Below are 18,049 nucleotides of genomic sequence, written 5' to 3'. Positions count from 1 at the left end.
CCATGAATAACCATTTTTAAAAAGCCCAAGTTAAATATACGGGTATATCTACTTTGTGCCTCTTTCTTATTTTGAAGACTTGCCTCAGGTCCCCACTCAATCTTTCTTTCTCCAATAAATGTAAATTTAGCTCTGTGGTTCCCTCTTCATAATTTAGGAGCCGAAGGGGTGGCACAGCGGCACAGTGGACCCCTCATCCTCACCACTTTGGACATCCAACAAGTCTGGGTGAAGACCAGAACATGTGGATGTGGGTTGGCCGGGCCTCCTTGGCACCATTCACATTTGTCCTCCACCTCCGGGAAGAACCTGCTCATTCGGGTTCTGGTTAAAGAGGCTCGGTGTATCACTTATAGCTGCATTAGGCTTAGCCTTGTACATGTGGAGGTGGAGTTGAGCGTTGTTAGCCTGATGTTAGTGTAAAAGTCCGTACTGTCAGCGTTCCCCCATCCTGTCTCCACCTTTTGCCACAGGTGTGAATCTGTGGTTGTTGCAGATGGGGGCCTTGTCGGACATTTTGGTTAGCCCGAAACACTGTCGCAGTTGGTTCCACGACCGATGAGTGTTGCTACCACCACTGGGCTCATTGAATATTTAATTGATTTTTAAAAAAATTATCTTTATTTTCACAAGTGGGCTTACATTAACACTGCAATGAAGTTACTATGAACAGCCCTTAGTCGCCACATTCCGGCTCCTATTTGGGTATACTGAGGGAGAATTCAGAATGCCCAATTCACCTTTCAGCACTTCTTTCGGGAGGAAACCGGAGCACCCGGAGGAAACCCATGCAGACATGGGGAGAACGTGGAGACTTCGCACAGACAGTGGCCCAAGCGGGAATCGAACCTGGGACCCTGGCTCTGTGAAGCAACAGTGCTGACCACTGTGTTACCATGCCACCCAGTATTAGATGGGGAAGGGAGTGCCACCATTGCTCGGGCCTGGAGGGAGGTCCGTCGGCAGGAACTCTCCTCCATAAGCATCCACTTGGCTTCTGGCTCCTTTATCCACCCTTTTACACTCTCCGTGGTTGCTGCCCAGTGATATTATTGCAGGTTTGGGAGGGCTAGGCCCCATGGTTCTCATGTTCTGCAGTTCAAATATGCTTTTAATATGCCCCAGCCATTGAATAGGCATGTTTAAAGCAGCATTACATTGATTGAGTATTTTCTAAAACGATCCCCTCTTTTTCTAATGGACTTGACGTGTGAACAGGTTTCACATTTAATGCCCCAATGTGTGTCACTATGTAATTCACATTAAAAAAAAATTTTGATAAATTTTTTTTTATTGGGTTTTTGAACAAAGTATATTTACCATTATGTACACAGAATAAGACATTTCTATATATATTGAAGAGAAGGGCACACACAAGCATACCAAAAAAAAAGTAATAATAAAAAAGAAAAGAAAATAATTGGTAGGGTAATTCACATTTAAAATTAACATTATGTAAAGGATACATGGGGCGCGATTCTCCACTCCCACGCCGGTTGGGAGAATCGCCTGGGCCGCCGAAATTTCCGGGGACGCCGGTCTGACGCCCTCCCGTGATTCTCCCAAGCGGCGGGAACAGGCCGGTCGGGTTTCGCGGGCCGCAGGCCGGAGAGTCGCCGGAGATACCCAAAATGCCGATTCTCCGGCACCCCCACGATTCTGAGGCCCGGATGGGCCGAGCGGCCAGGCCAAAACGGCGGGTTCCCCCCAGCGTCGTCCACACCTGGTCGCTACAGTCGTGGGCGGTGCGTGAACGCTGAAGGAGGACCTCCTTCTTTCCGCGGCCCCGCAAGATCCGTCCCCCATCTTCGTGCGGGGCGGATTTGGACAGGACGGCAACCCGCGCATGCGCGGATGACGTCCGTTATGCGGCGCCGGCCGGGTCATCTGTTCGGCGCCGCTTTTACGCGGGCGACAAGGTCTGGCGCGGGTAGATGACGCGGCCCCGATACTGGCCCATTGTCAGGGCCTGAATCGGTCGGGACCGGGGCCGTTCCGCGCCGTTGTGAACCTCGACGGCGTTCACGACGGCGCGGCCACTTCGGCGTGGGGATGGAGAATCGCGCCCATGGAATTTCCAAGGCATGGTGTCTCCAACTGGTTGCCCATGTTTTAAGCTTTGATCTGTACCCAGTTGATTCTGTAATACTAGCATGCTGCACCTTGGCATTTTGAGAGAATGAGTAGTGTTGGGAAGCACCCTGATGTCATCTGCGAGGGAATCCAAATTTGGAACACCGGTTCATGGGGGTGTATAGTTTTGTTTCATTTTGATGTGAGGAGTCAAGTGAACCCCAGTGAGAATAAATATCCCAGTTGTCATGTAACAATTATTAAAAAACAAATAAAACGGGGAGGTCCCACCCTCCACATTCTGGGAGGCGCCAACGGCTGTGATTAGAGGGGAAATTATCGCCTTTAAAGCGCAAAGGAATAGAGAGGAGAGAGCGGCTCGGCAGCATCTGGTCAACTCCACACTGGAGGTAGACCGTAAATACTCTTGAGGCCCCGACCGTAGAGCTCTTGGCGGAGACAGAAAAGCTACAAATGAACTTTGACCTGCTCTCCACGAGGAAAGAAGTGCACCAACCCGGCCGAACACGGACAAAGCCAGTCAAACCAGCTGAGAAAGCAGGCAGCCACCAGAGAGATCGCGCAAATAAGGGACAACAAAGGTATGCTAGAAACGGTCCCAGACAAGGTTAACAAGACTTTCGAGGACTTTTACCTGGGACTGTACACCTCGGAGTACCCTACAGGGGATTCGGAGATGAAACAGTTCCTCGATGGACTGGACATGCCAGTCATGGGGGAGGACACAAAACGGGGCCTGGGAGCACCGCTAGAACTGGGAGAGATTACGGAGTGTATAAGCTCCATGCAGGCGGGGAAGGCTCTGGGACCAGACGGGTTTCCAGCGGACTTCTACAAAACATTTGCGACAGCACTGGCCCTGCACCTGCGGGGATGTTCACAAACCCGCTGGCAAGGGGCACACTGCCACCTATTTTGGCACAAGCCTCAATCTCGCGAATATCTAAGAAAGACAAAGACCCGACTGAATGCGATTCATACCGATCCATCTCGCTACCAAATGTAGACACCAAAATATTGGCCAAGATCCTAGCCAAAAGGCTAGAAGACTACGTACCAAAAGTGGTTGAAGAGGATCAAACGGGCTTTGTGAAAGGTAATCAGCTAACATCGAACATCAGGCGCCAGCTGAACATGATCATGACCCCATCTGGGGACAGAACACCCGAGGTGTTCATCGCCTTGGACGCAGAAAAGGCCTTCAACAGAGTCAAGTGGAAGTACCTTATAGAGGTGCTGGAGCGGTTCGGGCTTGGAAAAGGATTCACCGCATGGGTGAAACTCCTGTAAAATGCTCCCATGGCAAGTGTACAGACAAATAAAACCAGCTCCCAGTACTTCCAGCTGCACCAGGCAGGGATGCCCGCTGTCGCCGCTGCTGTTCGCTCTAGCAATCGAATCATTAGCGATCGCGCTCAGAACAGCAAAGAATTGAATGGGGATCCAAAGAGGAGGCAGAGAGCATAGTGTCTCACACTACACGGATGACCTGCTCCTCTACATCACGGACCCACACAGCAGCATGAACGGAATCATCACGCTCCTGAAAAAGAGTTTGGTGCCTTCTCGGGCTACAAACTCAACATGAGCAAAAGTGAGATTTTCCACTTCCGGGTGCGGCTATGCAGAGCTAGGTCGCATATTCGGCAGCTCCTGCTTGGAACGGACTTTTGGGCTCTTTTACAGGGCCCCCACGGCATTTGTTTGACATTTCCCGGTGTGGAAAGAAGGCTGCAATATTCCCCCGACAGTGTCCCCCAGGAAGGGTATGTCTCTTGGTTGCCAGACACACGCAGAAACAGTAAAAGATTTGGCTGCAACTGCAGGATAAACAGGGCCTCTTCCAGCATGCAGGCGGGGGAAGGGCAAGCTTAAAGCTGCAAGCTGACCTGAGGGCCTGTATCAAAAGTGAATTCTAGCAGCAGAGGGAACAACTGTGAAAAGACCTCATCAAGGCCACTGAAGGGACTTCCGGTTGCGGTGATGCCTAGCTAGCCGCACGCTTCGGCGGCTGCAGCTCCGACGGACCTTCGGGCTCTTTTAAGAGCCCCAACGGGGAATTTTTCGACGACGCAACCCGGTGTGGGGCGTGTGAGAAGGGAGTCCCCCCCAAACGAAGGAGGAAAAAACCGGCGGCGGCGGCTGCAGCGCGAGGAATCGTCGACCAAAGGGTCAGAAAGAGAGAAGTACAAGATGGCGGCGGAGAAAGCGCAGGCGACATGGGGGCCTGAGCATGAAATTGTGAGACGGTGCGTGGAGCTGCTGAAGAGGGAGGTGCTGACCCCGTTGCTACAGGCAATTGAGGGGCTCAAGGAGACATTAAAGACCCAGGAGACAGAGCTCCGCGTGGTGGAGCAGAAGGTGACAGATATTGAGGACGAGATCCTGGGCCTGGCGGTTAAGACACAGACGCACGAGGCACTTCATAAAAAGTGTACTGAAAGGATCGAAGCCCTAGAAAATGGAGCGCGAAGGAAGAACCTTCGGATACTGGGTCTCCCTGAGGGTGTGGAAGGAGTGGACTGTGGAGCGTACGCAAGTACGATGCTGAGCTCACTGATGGGTGCTGAGGCCCCTACGGGCCCCTTGGAGGTGGAGTGGGCAAATCGGATTCCGGCGAGAAGACCAAAAGCGGGAGAACCACCCAGGGCGATAATCGTGCAATTTTACCGCCTTAAGGATAGAGAAGAGGTCCTGAGATGGGCTAAAAAGGTGCGGAGTAGCAGATGGGAGAATGCAGTGGTACGGGTATACCAGGATTGGAGTGCGGAGGTGGCGAGAAGGAGGGCGAGCTTCAACCGAGCCAAAGAGGTGTTGCATAAAAGGAAGGTGAAGTTCGGGATGCTGCAGCCGGCAAGACTATGGGTCACGTATCAGGAGAGACACCATTATTTCGAGACGGCGGAGGAAGCATGGACCTTCATCAAAGAAGAGAAATTGGATCGGAACTGAGGGACTGATGCTGCAGGAAATGTTATTGTTAATGTTACGGTGGAAGTTAATTGAGAAGTAAACAGGGAAATGTGGGCGCCGGTAAGGGAGGAAAGACGGGACATAGTTGGAGAATGGGGAAGGGGAGGGGGAGGGGAAAGGGAGCTGCGCCATAAGAGGCGGGTCAGGTAAAGGGATGTTCCCGCACCAGAAAGAATAAGGCGGGAAGACAGGCGCAAGGCGGATGGGAGTTCCCCACATGGGGGGGGGTCGAGGAGTGAGCAGGAGTAGCCGGGGTCAGTTGAAGTCAGCTGACTTACGGAAGTAATATGGGGGGAGCAATCATGCTAGAAAGAGATCTAGCGGGGAGGGGGGGAGGGAGGGGGACAACTGGGTTGCTGCTGCGGAAATCCAAAAGGAAATGGCTAAAGAATGGGTGGGCGGGGATGGTGTGCGACGCTGGGGGAGCGAGCGGGAGCGCGGAGGCGGGATATGGGACTGGCCTAGAGAAGGTAATGGCTAGTCGACACGGGAGGGGGGCAGGTAGCCCCCCAGTGAGGCTGATCACGTGGAACGTGAGAGGCCTGAACGGACCGATAAAAAGGGCCAGAGTGCTCGCGCATTTGAAAGGACTAAGGGCAGACGTGGTTATGCTCCAAGAGACGCACCTAAAGGTGGCGGACCAAGTTAGGCTAAGGAAAGGATGGGTGGGACAGGTGTTCCACTCAGGACTGGACGCAAAGAATAGAGGGGTGGCCCTTTTGGTGGGGAAACAGGTCGCATTTGAAGCAAAGAACATCGTAGCAGATAGCGGAGGTAGATATGTAATGGTGAGTGGCAGGCTGGAGGGAATGGAGGTCGTGTTGGTTAACGTGTATGCCCCAAACTGGGACGATGCGGGATTTATGAGACGGATGCTGGGGCGTATACCGGACCTGGAGGTAGGAAACTTGATTTTAGGAGGGGACTTTAATACGGTGCTGGACCCGGGGCTAGATAGATCCAGCTCAAGGACCGGAAGAAGGCCGGCAGCGGCCAAGGTACTTAAGGGGTTTATGGACCAAATGGGGGGAGTGGATCCATGGCGATTTCTTAGACCTAGGGCTAGGGAGTTTTCCTTCTTCTCCCATGTCCATAAAGTGTACTCCCGGATAGATTTTTTTGTTTTGGGAAGGTCGTTGATCTCTAGGGTGGAAGAAGCTGAGTACTCAGCCATAGCGGTTTCGGATCATGCCCCACATTGGGTGGACCTGGAATTAGGAGAGGAAAGGGAGCAGAGAACACTCTGGCGATTAGATGTGGGACTGATGGCGGATGAGGGAGTGTGTGCAAGAGTGCGGGGGTGTATTGAGAGATATCTGGAGGTCAATGACGACGGCGAGGTCCCTGTGGGAGTGGTATGGGAAGCACTAAAAGCGGTGGTCAGAGGAGAGCTGATCTCCATTGGGGCCCACAAAAGGAAAACAGAGGCCAAGGAAAGGGAAAGATTACTGGGGGAGATTTTAAGGGTGGATAGGGAATTTGCAGAGACCCCGGAGGAGGAATTGTACAGGGAGAGGAGACGACTCCAGACGGAATTTGACCTTCTGACCACCAGAAAGGCGGAGGTACTGTGGAGGAAGGCACAGGGGAGGAGGTATGAATATGGGGAAAAGGCGAGTCGCCTGTTGGCTCATCAATTGCGAAAGAGGGCAGCAGCGAGGGAGATAGGAGGAATTAGAGACGAAAGGGGAGACACGGTGCGAAGGGCAGGAAAGATAAATGAGGTGTTCAAGACCTTCTATGAGGAACTGTATAGGTCTCAACCCCCAGAGGGAGAGGAGGGGATGCGGCAGTTCCTGGACCAATTGAGGTTCCCGAAAGTGGAGGAGCGGGGGGTGGTAGGCCTGGGGGCACCAATTGGGGTGGATGAGGTTATTAAGGGACTGGGAAGCATGCAAGCAGGGAAGGCCCCAGGACCAGACGGGTTCCCGGTGGAGTATTACAGAAAATATGTGGACTTGTTGGCCCCGTTGATGGTGAGGACGTTCAATGAGGCCAGGAAAGGGGGGACTCTACCCCCGACGATGTCGGAGGCGACGATATCGTTAATTTTGAAGAGGGATAAAGATCCGTTGCAGTGCGGGTCCTATAGACCCATTTCATTGTTGAACGTGGACGCCAAATTGTTGGCAAAGGTACTGGCATCGAGGATAGAGGACTGTGTCCCGGGGGTGGTGCACGAAGATCAGACAGGGTTCGTAAAAGGGAGACAACTGAATGTTAACGTGCGACGACTATTAGGGGTGATAATGATGCCCCCAGTGGAGGGGGAGGCAGAGATAGTGGCGGCAATGGACGCAGAGAAGGCATTTGATAGGGTGGAGTGGGAGTATTTATGGGAAGTGTTAAAGAGGTTTGGGTTTGGGAACGGGTTTATTAGCTGGGTTAGACTTCTTTATGGGGCTCCAACGGCAAGCGTAGTTACAGGTCGACATAGATCGGAGTATTTCCGACTATATAGGGGAACAAGACAGGGATGCCCGCTGTCTCCATTGTTGTTCGCGTTGGCAATTGAACCTCTGGCCATGGCGTTGAGAGACTCCAGGAAATGGAGAGGGGTGATTAGAGGGGGAGAAGAACACCGAGTCTCGTTATATGCGGATGACCTATTGTTATACGTGTCGGACCCAGCGGGGGGAATGATAGAGGTTATGCGAATTTTGAGGGGGTTCGGGGATTTCTCGGGGTATAGGCTAAACATGGGGAAGAGTGAATTATTTGTGATACATCCAGGGGACCAGAATAGAGAGATAGAAGGCTTGCCTCTAAGGAAAGTGGAAAGAAACTTCCGATACCTGGAGATTCAGATCGCTAGGAGTTGGGGAACCTTGCACAGACTTAATCTGACACGGTTGGTAGAACAAATGGAGGAGGACTTCAAGAGGTGGGACATGCAGCCTCTATCGCTGGCGGGCAGGGTGCAAGCAATTAAGATGATGGTCCTCCCGAGGTTCTTATTTGTATTTCAATGTCTCCCTATACTAATCACTAAGACCTTTTTTAATAAAATAGACAGGAGCATCACGAGCTTCGTGTGGGCGGGGAAAGTTCCGAGAGTAAGGAGGGGGTTCCTTCAGCGTAGTAGGGACAGAGGAGGATTGGCACTACCGAACTTGGGCGATTACTATTGGGCCGCCAATGTGGCAATGATACGTAAATGGATGATGGAGGGTGAGGGAGCGGCGTGGGAAAGACTGGAGAGAAAGTCCTGTAAAGGGACGAGTTTAGAGGCGCTGGTGACGGCGCCGCTACCGATCTCACCTAAAAAGTTTACCACAAACCCGGTGGTGGCGGCAACATTGAATATCTGGGGACAGTGGAGGCGACAGAGAGGGGTGCGGGGAGCCCTGGTGGGGTCCCCAATCAGGAACAACCATAGGTTCGCCCCAGGAAGAATGGATGGAGGATTTCAGAGCTGGTTCCAGTTGGGAATTAGGAGGGTGGGAGATTTATTTATAGATGGGACTTTTGCGAGCTTGGGAGCATTGGAGGAAAAGTATAAGTTGCCCCGGGGAAATTTCTTGCGATATATGCAGGTGAGGGCATTTACTAGACAACAGGTGAGGGAATTTCCGTTGCTCCCGACACAGGGGATACAGGACAGGGTGCTTTCAGGGGTGTGGGTCGGAGAGGGCAAGGTGTCAGAGATTTACCGAGAGATGAGGGAAGAGGGGGAGGAGTCGGTGGGCGAACTAAAAGGAAAGTGGGAAGAAGAACTCGGGTAGGAGATAGAGGAGGGTATGTGGGCTGATGCCCTAAGCAGGGTAAATTCCTCTTCCTCATGCGCCAGGCTTAGCCTGATTCAATTTAAGGTGCTACATAGAGCACACATAACGGGAGCAAGATTGAGCAGGTTCTTTGGAGTGGAGGACAAATGTGGGAGGTGTGGTGGGAGCCCGGCAAACCACGCACATATGTTTTGGGCATGCCCGGCACTGGAAGGGTATTGGAAGGGAGTGACGGGAGTGATTTCGCGGGTGGTGAAGGCCCGGGTCAAACCAGGCTGGGGGTTAGCTCTATTTGGAGTTGCAGAAGAGCCGGGAGTGCAGGAGGCGAAAGAGGCCGACGTTGTGGCCTTTGCGTCCCTAGTAGCCCGGCGCAGGATCCTACTCATGTGGAAGGAGGCGAAACCCCCCGGACTGGAGGCCTGGGTAAATGATATGGCGGGGTTCATTAAACTGGAGCAGATAAAGTTTGCCCTGAGAGGATCGGCTCAAGGGTTCACCAGGCGGTGGCAGCCATTTCTCGACTACCTAGGGGAACGTTAGAGGGAAGACAGATGACCAGCAGCAGCAACCCGGGGGGGGGGGGGGGAGGGGGGGGGGGTTAGTTTAGGTCAAAGATAAAGGGGTTTTGTTACTTGTGTATTGTTTAAAATTTCTGTATTGTTATTGTTGCGTTTGCTTTGTAAGAGGGGAAAAATTGTTGTTTGGGAAAAAATTTTCAATAAAACATTTATTAAAAAAAAAAAAGTGAGATTTTCCTGGTGAATCCGCAAGGAGGAGGGGCAGCACTAGTGGGACTGCCATTTAAACAAGCCCGACACAAATTCCGCTACTTGGTGATCCAAATCGCTCATGACTGGACGGGGATCCACAAATGGAACCTGACCAGTCTGACAGAGGAAGTCAAAAAGGAGCTGCAGAGATGGAACACACTCCCACTCTGCCTGGCGGGAAGAGTACAGATTATCAAAATGAATGTACTGCCCAGGTGCCTCTTCCTACTTGTGGTAGTATGTATTAGGGGTCATGTGGGACTGTGAAGCCGTGATGCTATTGGCTGACAGATCCCGGGTCCTGGTTGGCTGTTGACCCCCTAGCTCCGCCCTGAAGGCGGAGTATAAGAACCCGGGTTTCTCCCCGCCGCTCCAGTCTGTTGCTGAACTGCGGGGAACAAGTCACGCTTAATAAAGCCTCATCGACTTCATCTCTATTCGTCTCTCTCGTAAGTCGTTGCGCGCTACACTACTAAGATCCATCCCGATCTATATCCCCAATGGATTTTTTGGTGGTAGCCACCCTCCAGACGTGGAGCCAACTACGGCAGCAATTTTGACTGACCAAACTGTCCGACAAACCCCCATCTGCAATAACCACAGGTTCACACCAGCACTCACTGACGCCATCTTCAAAAGGTGGTGACAGGATGGGGAGACATTGACAGGGACCTATGCACTGACCGTAGAGTCACAACACTGGAAGAACTGACGCAGAGATTCCAACTAGCTAAATGCAATGAACTCAGGTACCTGCAGCTTGAAAACTTCCTACAGAATGAAACAAGGACATACCCGCGACCACCACGGTAGACACTATTAGAAGAGCTACTGGACGCAGACATCCTAGGCAGAGGGAACTGTAGTGACATGTACGAACGACTGCTAGAGAGGGCCGACACCGAACTCGGCAAGACAAGGAGGAAATGGGAGGAAAACTTGGGATTCGAAATAGGGTGCAGATCCTGGAGCGAAGCACTGCACAGGGTCAACTCTACCTCCACATGCGCGAGGCTCAACCTAACACAGTTAAAAGTGGTACATAGAGCCCACTTGACCAGAACCCAAAGGAGCAGATTCTTCCTGGAGATGGAGGATGCCTGGCCAACTGCGCCCACATGTTCTGGTCTTGCCCCAGACTGGCTGGGAACTGGACAGCATTCTTCGAGGCAATGTCCAAAGTGGTGGGGGTGAGGGTGGAGCCATGCCCGAACGTGGCGGTCTTCAGGGTATCAGACCAGCTAGATCTCTTCCTGGGGAGGAGGGCGGACGCTCTTGTCTTTGCCTCCCTGACCACCCGCCGTAGAATCCTGTTCGGTTGGCGATCAGCAGCACCACCCAAAGCTGCAGACTGGCTGTCCGACCTATCGGAATTTCTCCAAATGGAGAAAATCAAATTCAGCATCCGTGGGTCGGAAGAGGACTTCTACAAAACATGGGAGCCATTTACCCGAGGTCACTTAAAAATAAGGGGTCGCTCATTTAAGACAGAGGTGAGGAGAATTCTTTTCCCTTAGAGGGTGTTGAGCCTTTGGAAATCTCTTCCTCAAAAGGCAATGGACGCAGAGTCGCTGAATATTTTTTAAGGCTGAGCTAGGTAGATTCTTGATTAACAAGAGGGTGAAAATTCTGGGGGGTTAGGCAGGAATGTGGGATTGAGGTTGCAATCAGATCAGGCATGATCTTACTGAAAGGTGGAGCAGGCTCGAGGGGCCAAGTGGCCTCCTCCTGCTCCTAATTTGTACGTTCAATGTCTTTCTTTTCTTCTTTGGCCATCTTAGTTCGACAAACCCTCAGTTCCTAAGTGTTTTAGTTCTGCCCTTCCTGTGAAATGGGGCAGGGATGGGTGTGAAGAAACACTTGCAAATGATCATTGCAGGACTGGGTTCATTTAATCCTCTTATTCACTGCTCTGTACAAACGAGTATATTTATTTGCAGTCAAACCTGCTGGCATGCCTCTTTAAAGAATGTGCTCACTGTTTCCCTACAAATATGGGAGAGAGGAAACTCTCCCACATAGCAGGTTAGGAGGTTACTAATCTTAGCTTTATTGTGACAGAGAGGCAGTGAGTACAACAATAATCACATCTCCATGGTGGGGTGGGGATGCAAAGATAGAAAGTTAGAATAATCAGCCAAGGTCCTCATGTCTTTCACCCAAGGGTTTGTGATTTAATTACATTGGCGCAATGCTAGAGAGAGCCGTTACCCTCTTGGCATGTGCATGGGCTGTCACTCAAATAACAACAAAAATACAGAACAGAAAGGAGGATTAGCTAGATGCATGCATGCATCAAACGGCAGACTTAAGTGGTCAGTTCAAGGACGTAGCACATGGCATGTGGGTTAGATGAAAAGAGAACCATGTGTGCCTCAGATGTCATGATTCATGGTATGTTTTAAGGAGCTCGGTTTTGGCTTATTTAAATTATAACAATTCTGGTGTAACAAGAATTTGTAATAGCTGAGGTGGGACACAAAACAATCCAGGTGCTAGCATACATATATATTATTACACACATATATATATTTATATATAAATAATCGGCAGGAGGTTTCCTTTCCCATGTGTGGCATGAAGGAGCCCACGCAAAACTGGGAATCAGAAGGAAAACTCTCGGAGGGCTGGAGTGATACCTGGCACAAAGCAAGATGGTGTGGTTGTTTGAAGTCAATCATCTCACTTCCAAGATATCACTGCAGGAGTTCCTCAGAGTAGTGTCCTTGGCTCAACCATCTTCAGATGCTTCATCAATGACCTGCCTTCCATCATCAGGGTCAGAAGTGGGGATGTTCGCTGATGGTGGCAGAATGTTCAGCACCATTCACAATTCTTCAGGTACTGAAGCAGTCCACATCCAAGACCTGGACAATATCCAGGCTTGGACTAAAATATGGCAAGCAACATTCGTGCCATACAAGTGCCAAGCAATGACCATCTCCAACAAGACAGAATCTAACCATTGAACCTTTACATTCAATGGCAAAATCATCGCTAAATCCCTCACTATCAAAATACTGGGGAGTCACCATTCACAGGTAACTGAACTGGACCAGCCATATAAACACCATGAAGAGGAGGTCAGAAACTAGGAATCCCGAGGTGTGTAGCTCACCTCCAGACCGTTCCCCAAAGTCTGTCCACCATCTACAATGCACAAGTTATGAGTGTAATGGAATACTTGCCTGGATGAGTGCAGCTCCAACAACACTCAAGAAGCTTGATAACATTCAGGACAAAGCAACCCATCCATAAACATTCACACTTTTCATCACCAACGCATAGTGGTAGCAGTTGATGCTATCCACAAGATGCACTCACGAGGTTCCTGTGACAGCACCTTCCAAACCCATGACCACCACTAACTAGAAGGACAAGGGCAGCAGACACATGAAAATATCACTTGGATGTTCGCCTCCAAGCCAATCACCATCTTAGGTCAAATTCCTGGATCTCCCTCCCTAACAGCATGGTTGGTGTACCTACACCACATGGACTGCAGTGCTTCAAGAAGGCAGCTCATCACCACCTTCTCAAGGGCAATTAGGAATAGGCAATAAATGCTAGCCTAGCCAGCGATGACCACATCCCACGAATGAATAAAAAAATACATATACGCACACACAAAAAATCCTCAATATACTCAAAGGATGATCATTTGAAACGAGGATGCATCTTTGAAAATAACTATCAATATATTCATTTAAAAATCCTTCTATCTATATTATCAAAAATTCAAGGATAAGCTGGCGCCCCTGATGGTGGAGACGTTTGAGGAGGCGATAGGGAAGGGGGTGTTGCCACAAACTTTGGGGCAGGTATCGATTTCACTGTTGCTAAAAAAAGATAAGGATCCGATGGAGTGTGGGTCGTATCGGCTCATATCACTTCTGAATGTGGACGCAAAAGTATTGGCGAAGGTACTGGCGGGTAGACTGGAGGAGTGCCGCCCGAAGGTAATAGGGGAGGATCAGACGGGGTTGGAGAGAGGGGGGCAGCTCTTTTCGAACATTAGGAGGGTATTGAACATCGTTATGGCACCGGCAGAGGGGAAGGAAACAGAGGTGTTGTGGCATTGGACGCTAAGAAGGCATTTGACCGGGTAGAATGGAGGGTACTTTATGGCAGTTCTGGAGTGGTTTGGGATTGAACCAAGATTTGTGAACTGGGTAAAGCTACTATATAAGGAGCCGAGGGCGAGTGTCCACACAAACAACATCAGCTCGAGATACTTTTCTCTCCACCGTGGGACGAGGCAGGGATGTCCTATGTCCCCCCTGCTGTTTGCACTTGCGATTGAGCCGTTGGCCATCGCATTAAGAAGTTCGGGAGCATGGAAAGGAATAGTGCAGGGGGAGATAGAGCATAGGGTGTCGGTTATATGCCGACGGCTTGCTATTATACGTGTCGGAACCGAGTGCGTCGATAGGGGGAATATTGGAGCTGCTTCGAGTATTTGGGTCTTTCTCGGGGTACAAGCTGAATCTAGACAAGCGTGAGTATTTTGTGGTGTCTTGGCCGGGGGGTGGGGGGGCTGCCATTCTGTAGGGCAGGGACTCACTTTAGGCACCTGGGGATGCAGGCTGCCCGGGAGTGGGGGGGATTCACAGGTACAACATCTCTAATTTGGTGGGGAGAGTGAAAGCCGATCTGGCAAGGTGGGATGGTCTCCCTCTGTCACTGGCGGGTCGGGTACAGGTGGTTAAAATTAATGTGTTGCTGCGATTTCTGTTTATTTTTCAGTGCCTACCGATTTTCCTGTCAAAGGCTTTTTTCGGAGAGATTGAGGGAAAGATTTACTTGTTCATATGGGGAGGAAAGGTGGCCAGAGTGAGAAAGGTGTTGCTACAGAGGGGAAGGCAGGCAGGGTGTTTGGGTCTTCCGAACCTGATGTACTACTACTGGACGGCGAATGTGGAGAAGGTGCGGAGCTGGGTCAGAGGGGTTGATTCCCAGTGGGTCAGAATGGAGGAGAGTTTGTGCAGGGGGTCGGGGCTGAAAGCACTAGCAACAGCGCTGCTCCCGGTAGCCCCGGGGAAATACTCAGGGGGTCCGGTAATAATAGCTTCATTGAGAATTTGGAGGCAGTTTCGCCAACACTTCGGGTTGGGGGCAGGGTCAAGGGAAATGCCGATTCGGGGGAACTACAGATTTGAGCCAGGGAGGTGGGATGGAAATTTTCGGAAATGGGAGGAGAAGGGGATTAAGACTCTAAAAGATTTGTTTCTTAGGGGTCGGTTTGCAGGACTGAAGGAGCTGGAAGCGAAGTATGGGCTGGAGCAGGGGAAATGGTTCAGATACATGCAGGTTTGAGATTTTGCCAGAAAGGAGATACAGAGCTTCCCGGTGTAACCGACCTCCACATTGCTGGAGGAGGTGCTGACGACAGGGGGACTGGAGAAGGGAGTAGTGTCAGCGGTTTACGGAGCTATTTTGGAAGAGGAGAAGGCACCACTGGAAGGGATCAAAGCAAAGTGGGAGGAAGAGTTGGGAGAGGTTATGGAGGAGGGGTTCTGGTGTGAGGTGCTCCGGAGAGTGAATGCCTCCACCTCGTGCGTGAGGTTGGGGCTGATACAGCCGAAGGTGGTATACAGAGCACGCCTCACGAGGGCGAGGATGATCCGATTCTTTGAAGGAGTAGAAGATGTGTGTGAGCGTTGCAGGGGACACACACGCTAATCACATTCATATGTTTTGGTCCTGTCCAAAGATTACTGGAAAGAGGTTTTAAGGGTAATTTCCAAGGTGGTGCACGTGAAAGTGGACCCGGGTATCCGGGAGGCCATATTTGGCGTGTCGGACCAGCCAGGGTTGGAAACGGGTGCGGAGGCAGATATCGTAGCCTTCGCCTCGTTAATCGCCCGAAGGCGGATCCTGTTGGGATGGAGAGCAGCCTCTCCACCCTGTGCCCTGGCATGGCAGGGGGACCTGTTGGAATTCTTGACTCTTGAGAAGGTTAAGTTTGAACTGAGGGGAAGGATGGAGGGGTTCTACAATTCATGGGCATTACTCATTATGCACTTTCGAGAACTGGATAACATCGAACATTAGTTGGGGGGGATTGGGTCTGTGTGTATTTTGACTATGGGTGATTCCTGATTCCTTTTTGTCATTTGTTTATGTAAATATGCGGGCTAATGTTTGGGGTTTAGTGGGAGGATGGGATCGTTGTTATTGATATGGGGATTGCCATATTTGTTACTGATTATTGTTTATTGTTGGTGGGTGTAAATTTGGGAGAAAATGTGAAAAAGGAGAATAAAAAATATATTTTTTTTAAATCCTTCGATCTAGGGGCAACACGGAGGCACAGTGGTTAGCACTGCAGTCTCATGGCGCCGAGGTCCCAGGTTCGATCACGGCTCTGGGTCACTGTCCGTGTGGAGTTTTCACATTCTCCATGTTTGCTTGGGTTTCGCCCCCACAACCCAAAGATGTGCAAAATAGGTGGATTGAACACGCTAAATTGATCCTTGATTGGAAAAAATGAATTGGGTACTCTAGAAAAAAATTTTTTTTAATTTTAAAAATAAAAAATATCCTTCTATCTGTATCTGCAAATAGCCAGAACAATCTTCAGGCTCCAACAACCAAAAATTCAACGAAGCCTGGTTGCCAGTTTGCAAAGGCAAACCGATGTTGACCGATTAAACTTCTTGATAATCAAGCTAAGCGAATATGATGTAAATAGATCATAACATCCACAAAACATTGAATTTCTGGAGGGAAGCAGAAGCTCTGTTGGCCATGCCAAACATGTGGGTGAGGACAGACAAGACAGAATTGAAAGAGTATAAACGATGAACCAGCAATATGTCGACTTTCAACATATAGTAAAAATACATTTTTACAGAGAGTGTGTCTTTTTGAGAAAATGCTAACCGTTATATTACCAGCAAACAAGGAGAGCTCACCTTTTTGTTATTTTCCTGCTCAGTATCTTCGATTACCTACAGGAAAAGAAACAGTGATAGTTTTTTCCATTTAATCCCCTACCAATGAATACAGAAGCATTCAAAATAGATTTGGAGTATGTTTCATTCATTATCAACTCTTGCTTGCAGCTCTGCAGATTTGTGCAGAGAAATTGTACTGGTGAGCAGTTTGTATGTTATACAGATTGTGAGGTAAAAATCTCAGCTAAAGAAAATATTACTCTGAGAGGAAGAGAAAGTTCAAAAGTCCTTGTTCCAATACAATTTTAATTATTTTTGTTAAAAAACATTTTATTCGTGTATTTGTAGTTTTACAATAGTAATAACGACAACAGCAACATAAACATGGTACATAAAACATTTCCACCCCTATCATGTTCTGCGCACCCCCAATCAATGAACCAACAGATTAAACCCCCCCCCCTAGATTTCTGCCTCTGCTGACATTTTAATTTTCTCCGAGAAAGTCGACGAACGGCTGCCCCCTCCGGACGAATCCTAGTGTTGACCCTCTTGGGACGAACTTTATTTTCTCGCGACTGAGAAACCCAGTCATGTCACTAACCCAGGTCTCTAATTTCGGGGGCTTCGAATCTTTCTACATTAACAGTATCCGTCTCCAGGCCACCAGGAGGCAAAGGCCAAAACGTCAGCCCCACTCGCCCCCTGGACCCCCGGCTCTTCCGACACTCCATAGATCGACACCTCTGGACTTGGCATCACCCGTGCTTTAAGTATCGCGACATAGCCTCAGCAAAACCCTGTCAAGACCCTCTCAGCTTTGGGCATGTCCAAAACACGTGGACATGATTTGCTGGACCTCCCGCGCACCTCGCACACAAATCCGCTACCCCAAAGAACTTGCTCATCCGGACTACTGTCATGTGTGCCCGGTGGACTACCTTAAATTGTATCAGGCTAAGCCTGGCACATGATGAGGATGTGGTAACCGGAATTCAGGCATCTGCCCTCAGACCCACCTCTATCTTTCCCCCTAGTTCCTCTTCCCACTTGCCCTTTAATTCCTCTATCTCCGTTTCCTCTGACTCCATAAGTTCTTTGTAGATATCTGATACCTTCCCCTCTCCCACCCCATGTTCTGGAAACTGCCCCCTCTCCCACCCCATGTTCTGGAAACTACCCTGTCCTGTATCCCCCGTGGTGGCAGGAGCAGAAAGGTTGGAACCTGCCTTCTCAGAAAATCCTGTACCTGCAGATATCTAAACCCATTCCCTGCTGGCAGTTTAAATTTCTCCTCCAAATCCTTCAAGCTAGGGAAACTCCCGTCTATAAATAGATTACAATTTTAATTATAACTATCATTTACATTGAGAGTGAAGTTCATCACTAACACTGGCTGCATGTCCAAAATTTAAATCTTTTTACTTAATAAGCAATTTTAATGAGGTATTTTTTGGCATTATAAACAGTAGAATTACAGAACGAGAAAACAAAAGGACTGTACAGTAAACAAAGTATATAGTGCAATTGCCGTAGCCCGCCCCACTCCCCTCCCATCTCCTCCTCCCATTTATGCCTCAGCTCC

The 18,049-nt window shown here is 49.9% G+C and overlaps 1 protein-coding gene across 9 annotated transcripts in view; it reads right to left on the bottom strand.

Moving 5' to 3' along the window:
* The window catches only part of LOC140421442 (1-phosphatidylinositol 4,5-bisphosphate phosphodiesterase beta-4-like), a 677,584-nt gene that overhangs the window by 193,294 nt on the left and 466,241 nt on the right, over positions 1–18,049 (bottom strand). For all 9 annotated transcript variants that reach the window (XM_072506170.1, XM_072506171.1, XM_072506164.1 and 6 more), the window contains one exon: positions 16,483–16,518. In XM_072506170.1, the coding sequence (XP_072362271.1) occupies positions 16,483–16,518 (36 nt within the window). The remainder of the gene's footprint in view (positions 1–16,482; positions 16,519–18,049) is intronic.

This window comes from Scyliorhinus torazame, chromosome 1 (assembly GCF_047496885.1).
Source record: "Scyliorhinus torazame isolate Kashiwa2021f chromosome 1, sScyTor2.1, whole genome shotgun sequence".
NCBI lineage: Eukaryota > Metazoa > Chordata > Chondrichthyes > Carcharhiniformes > Scyliorhinidae > Scyliorhinus > Scyliorhinus torazame.
The sequence above is the reverse complement of the archived record's forward strand: the minus strand, read 5'-3'. Positions and strand labels throughout refer to the sequence as shown.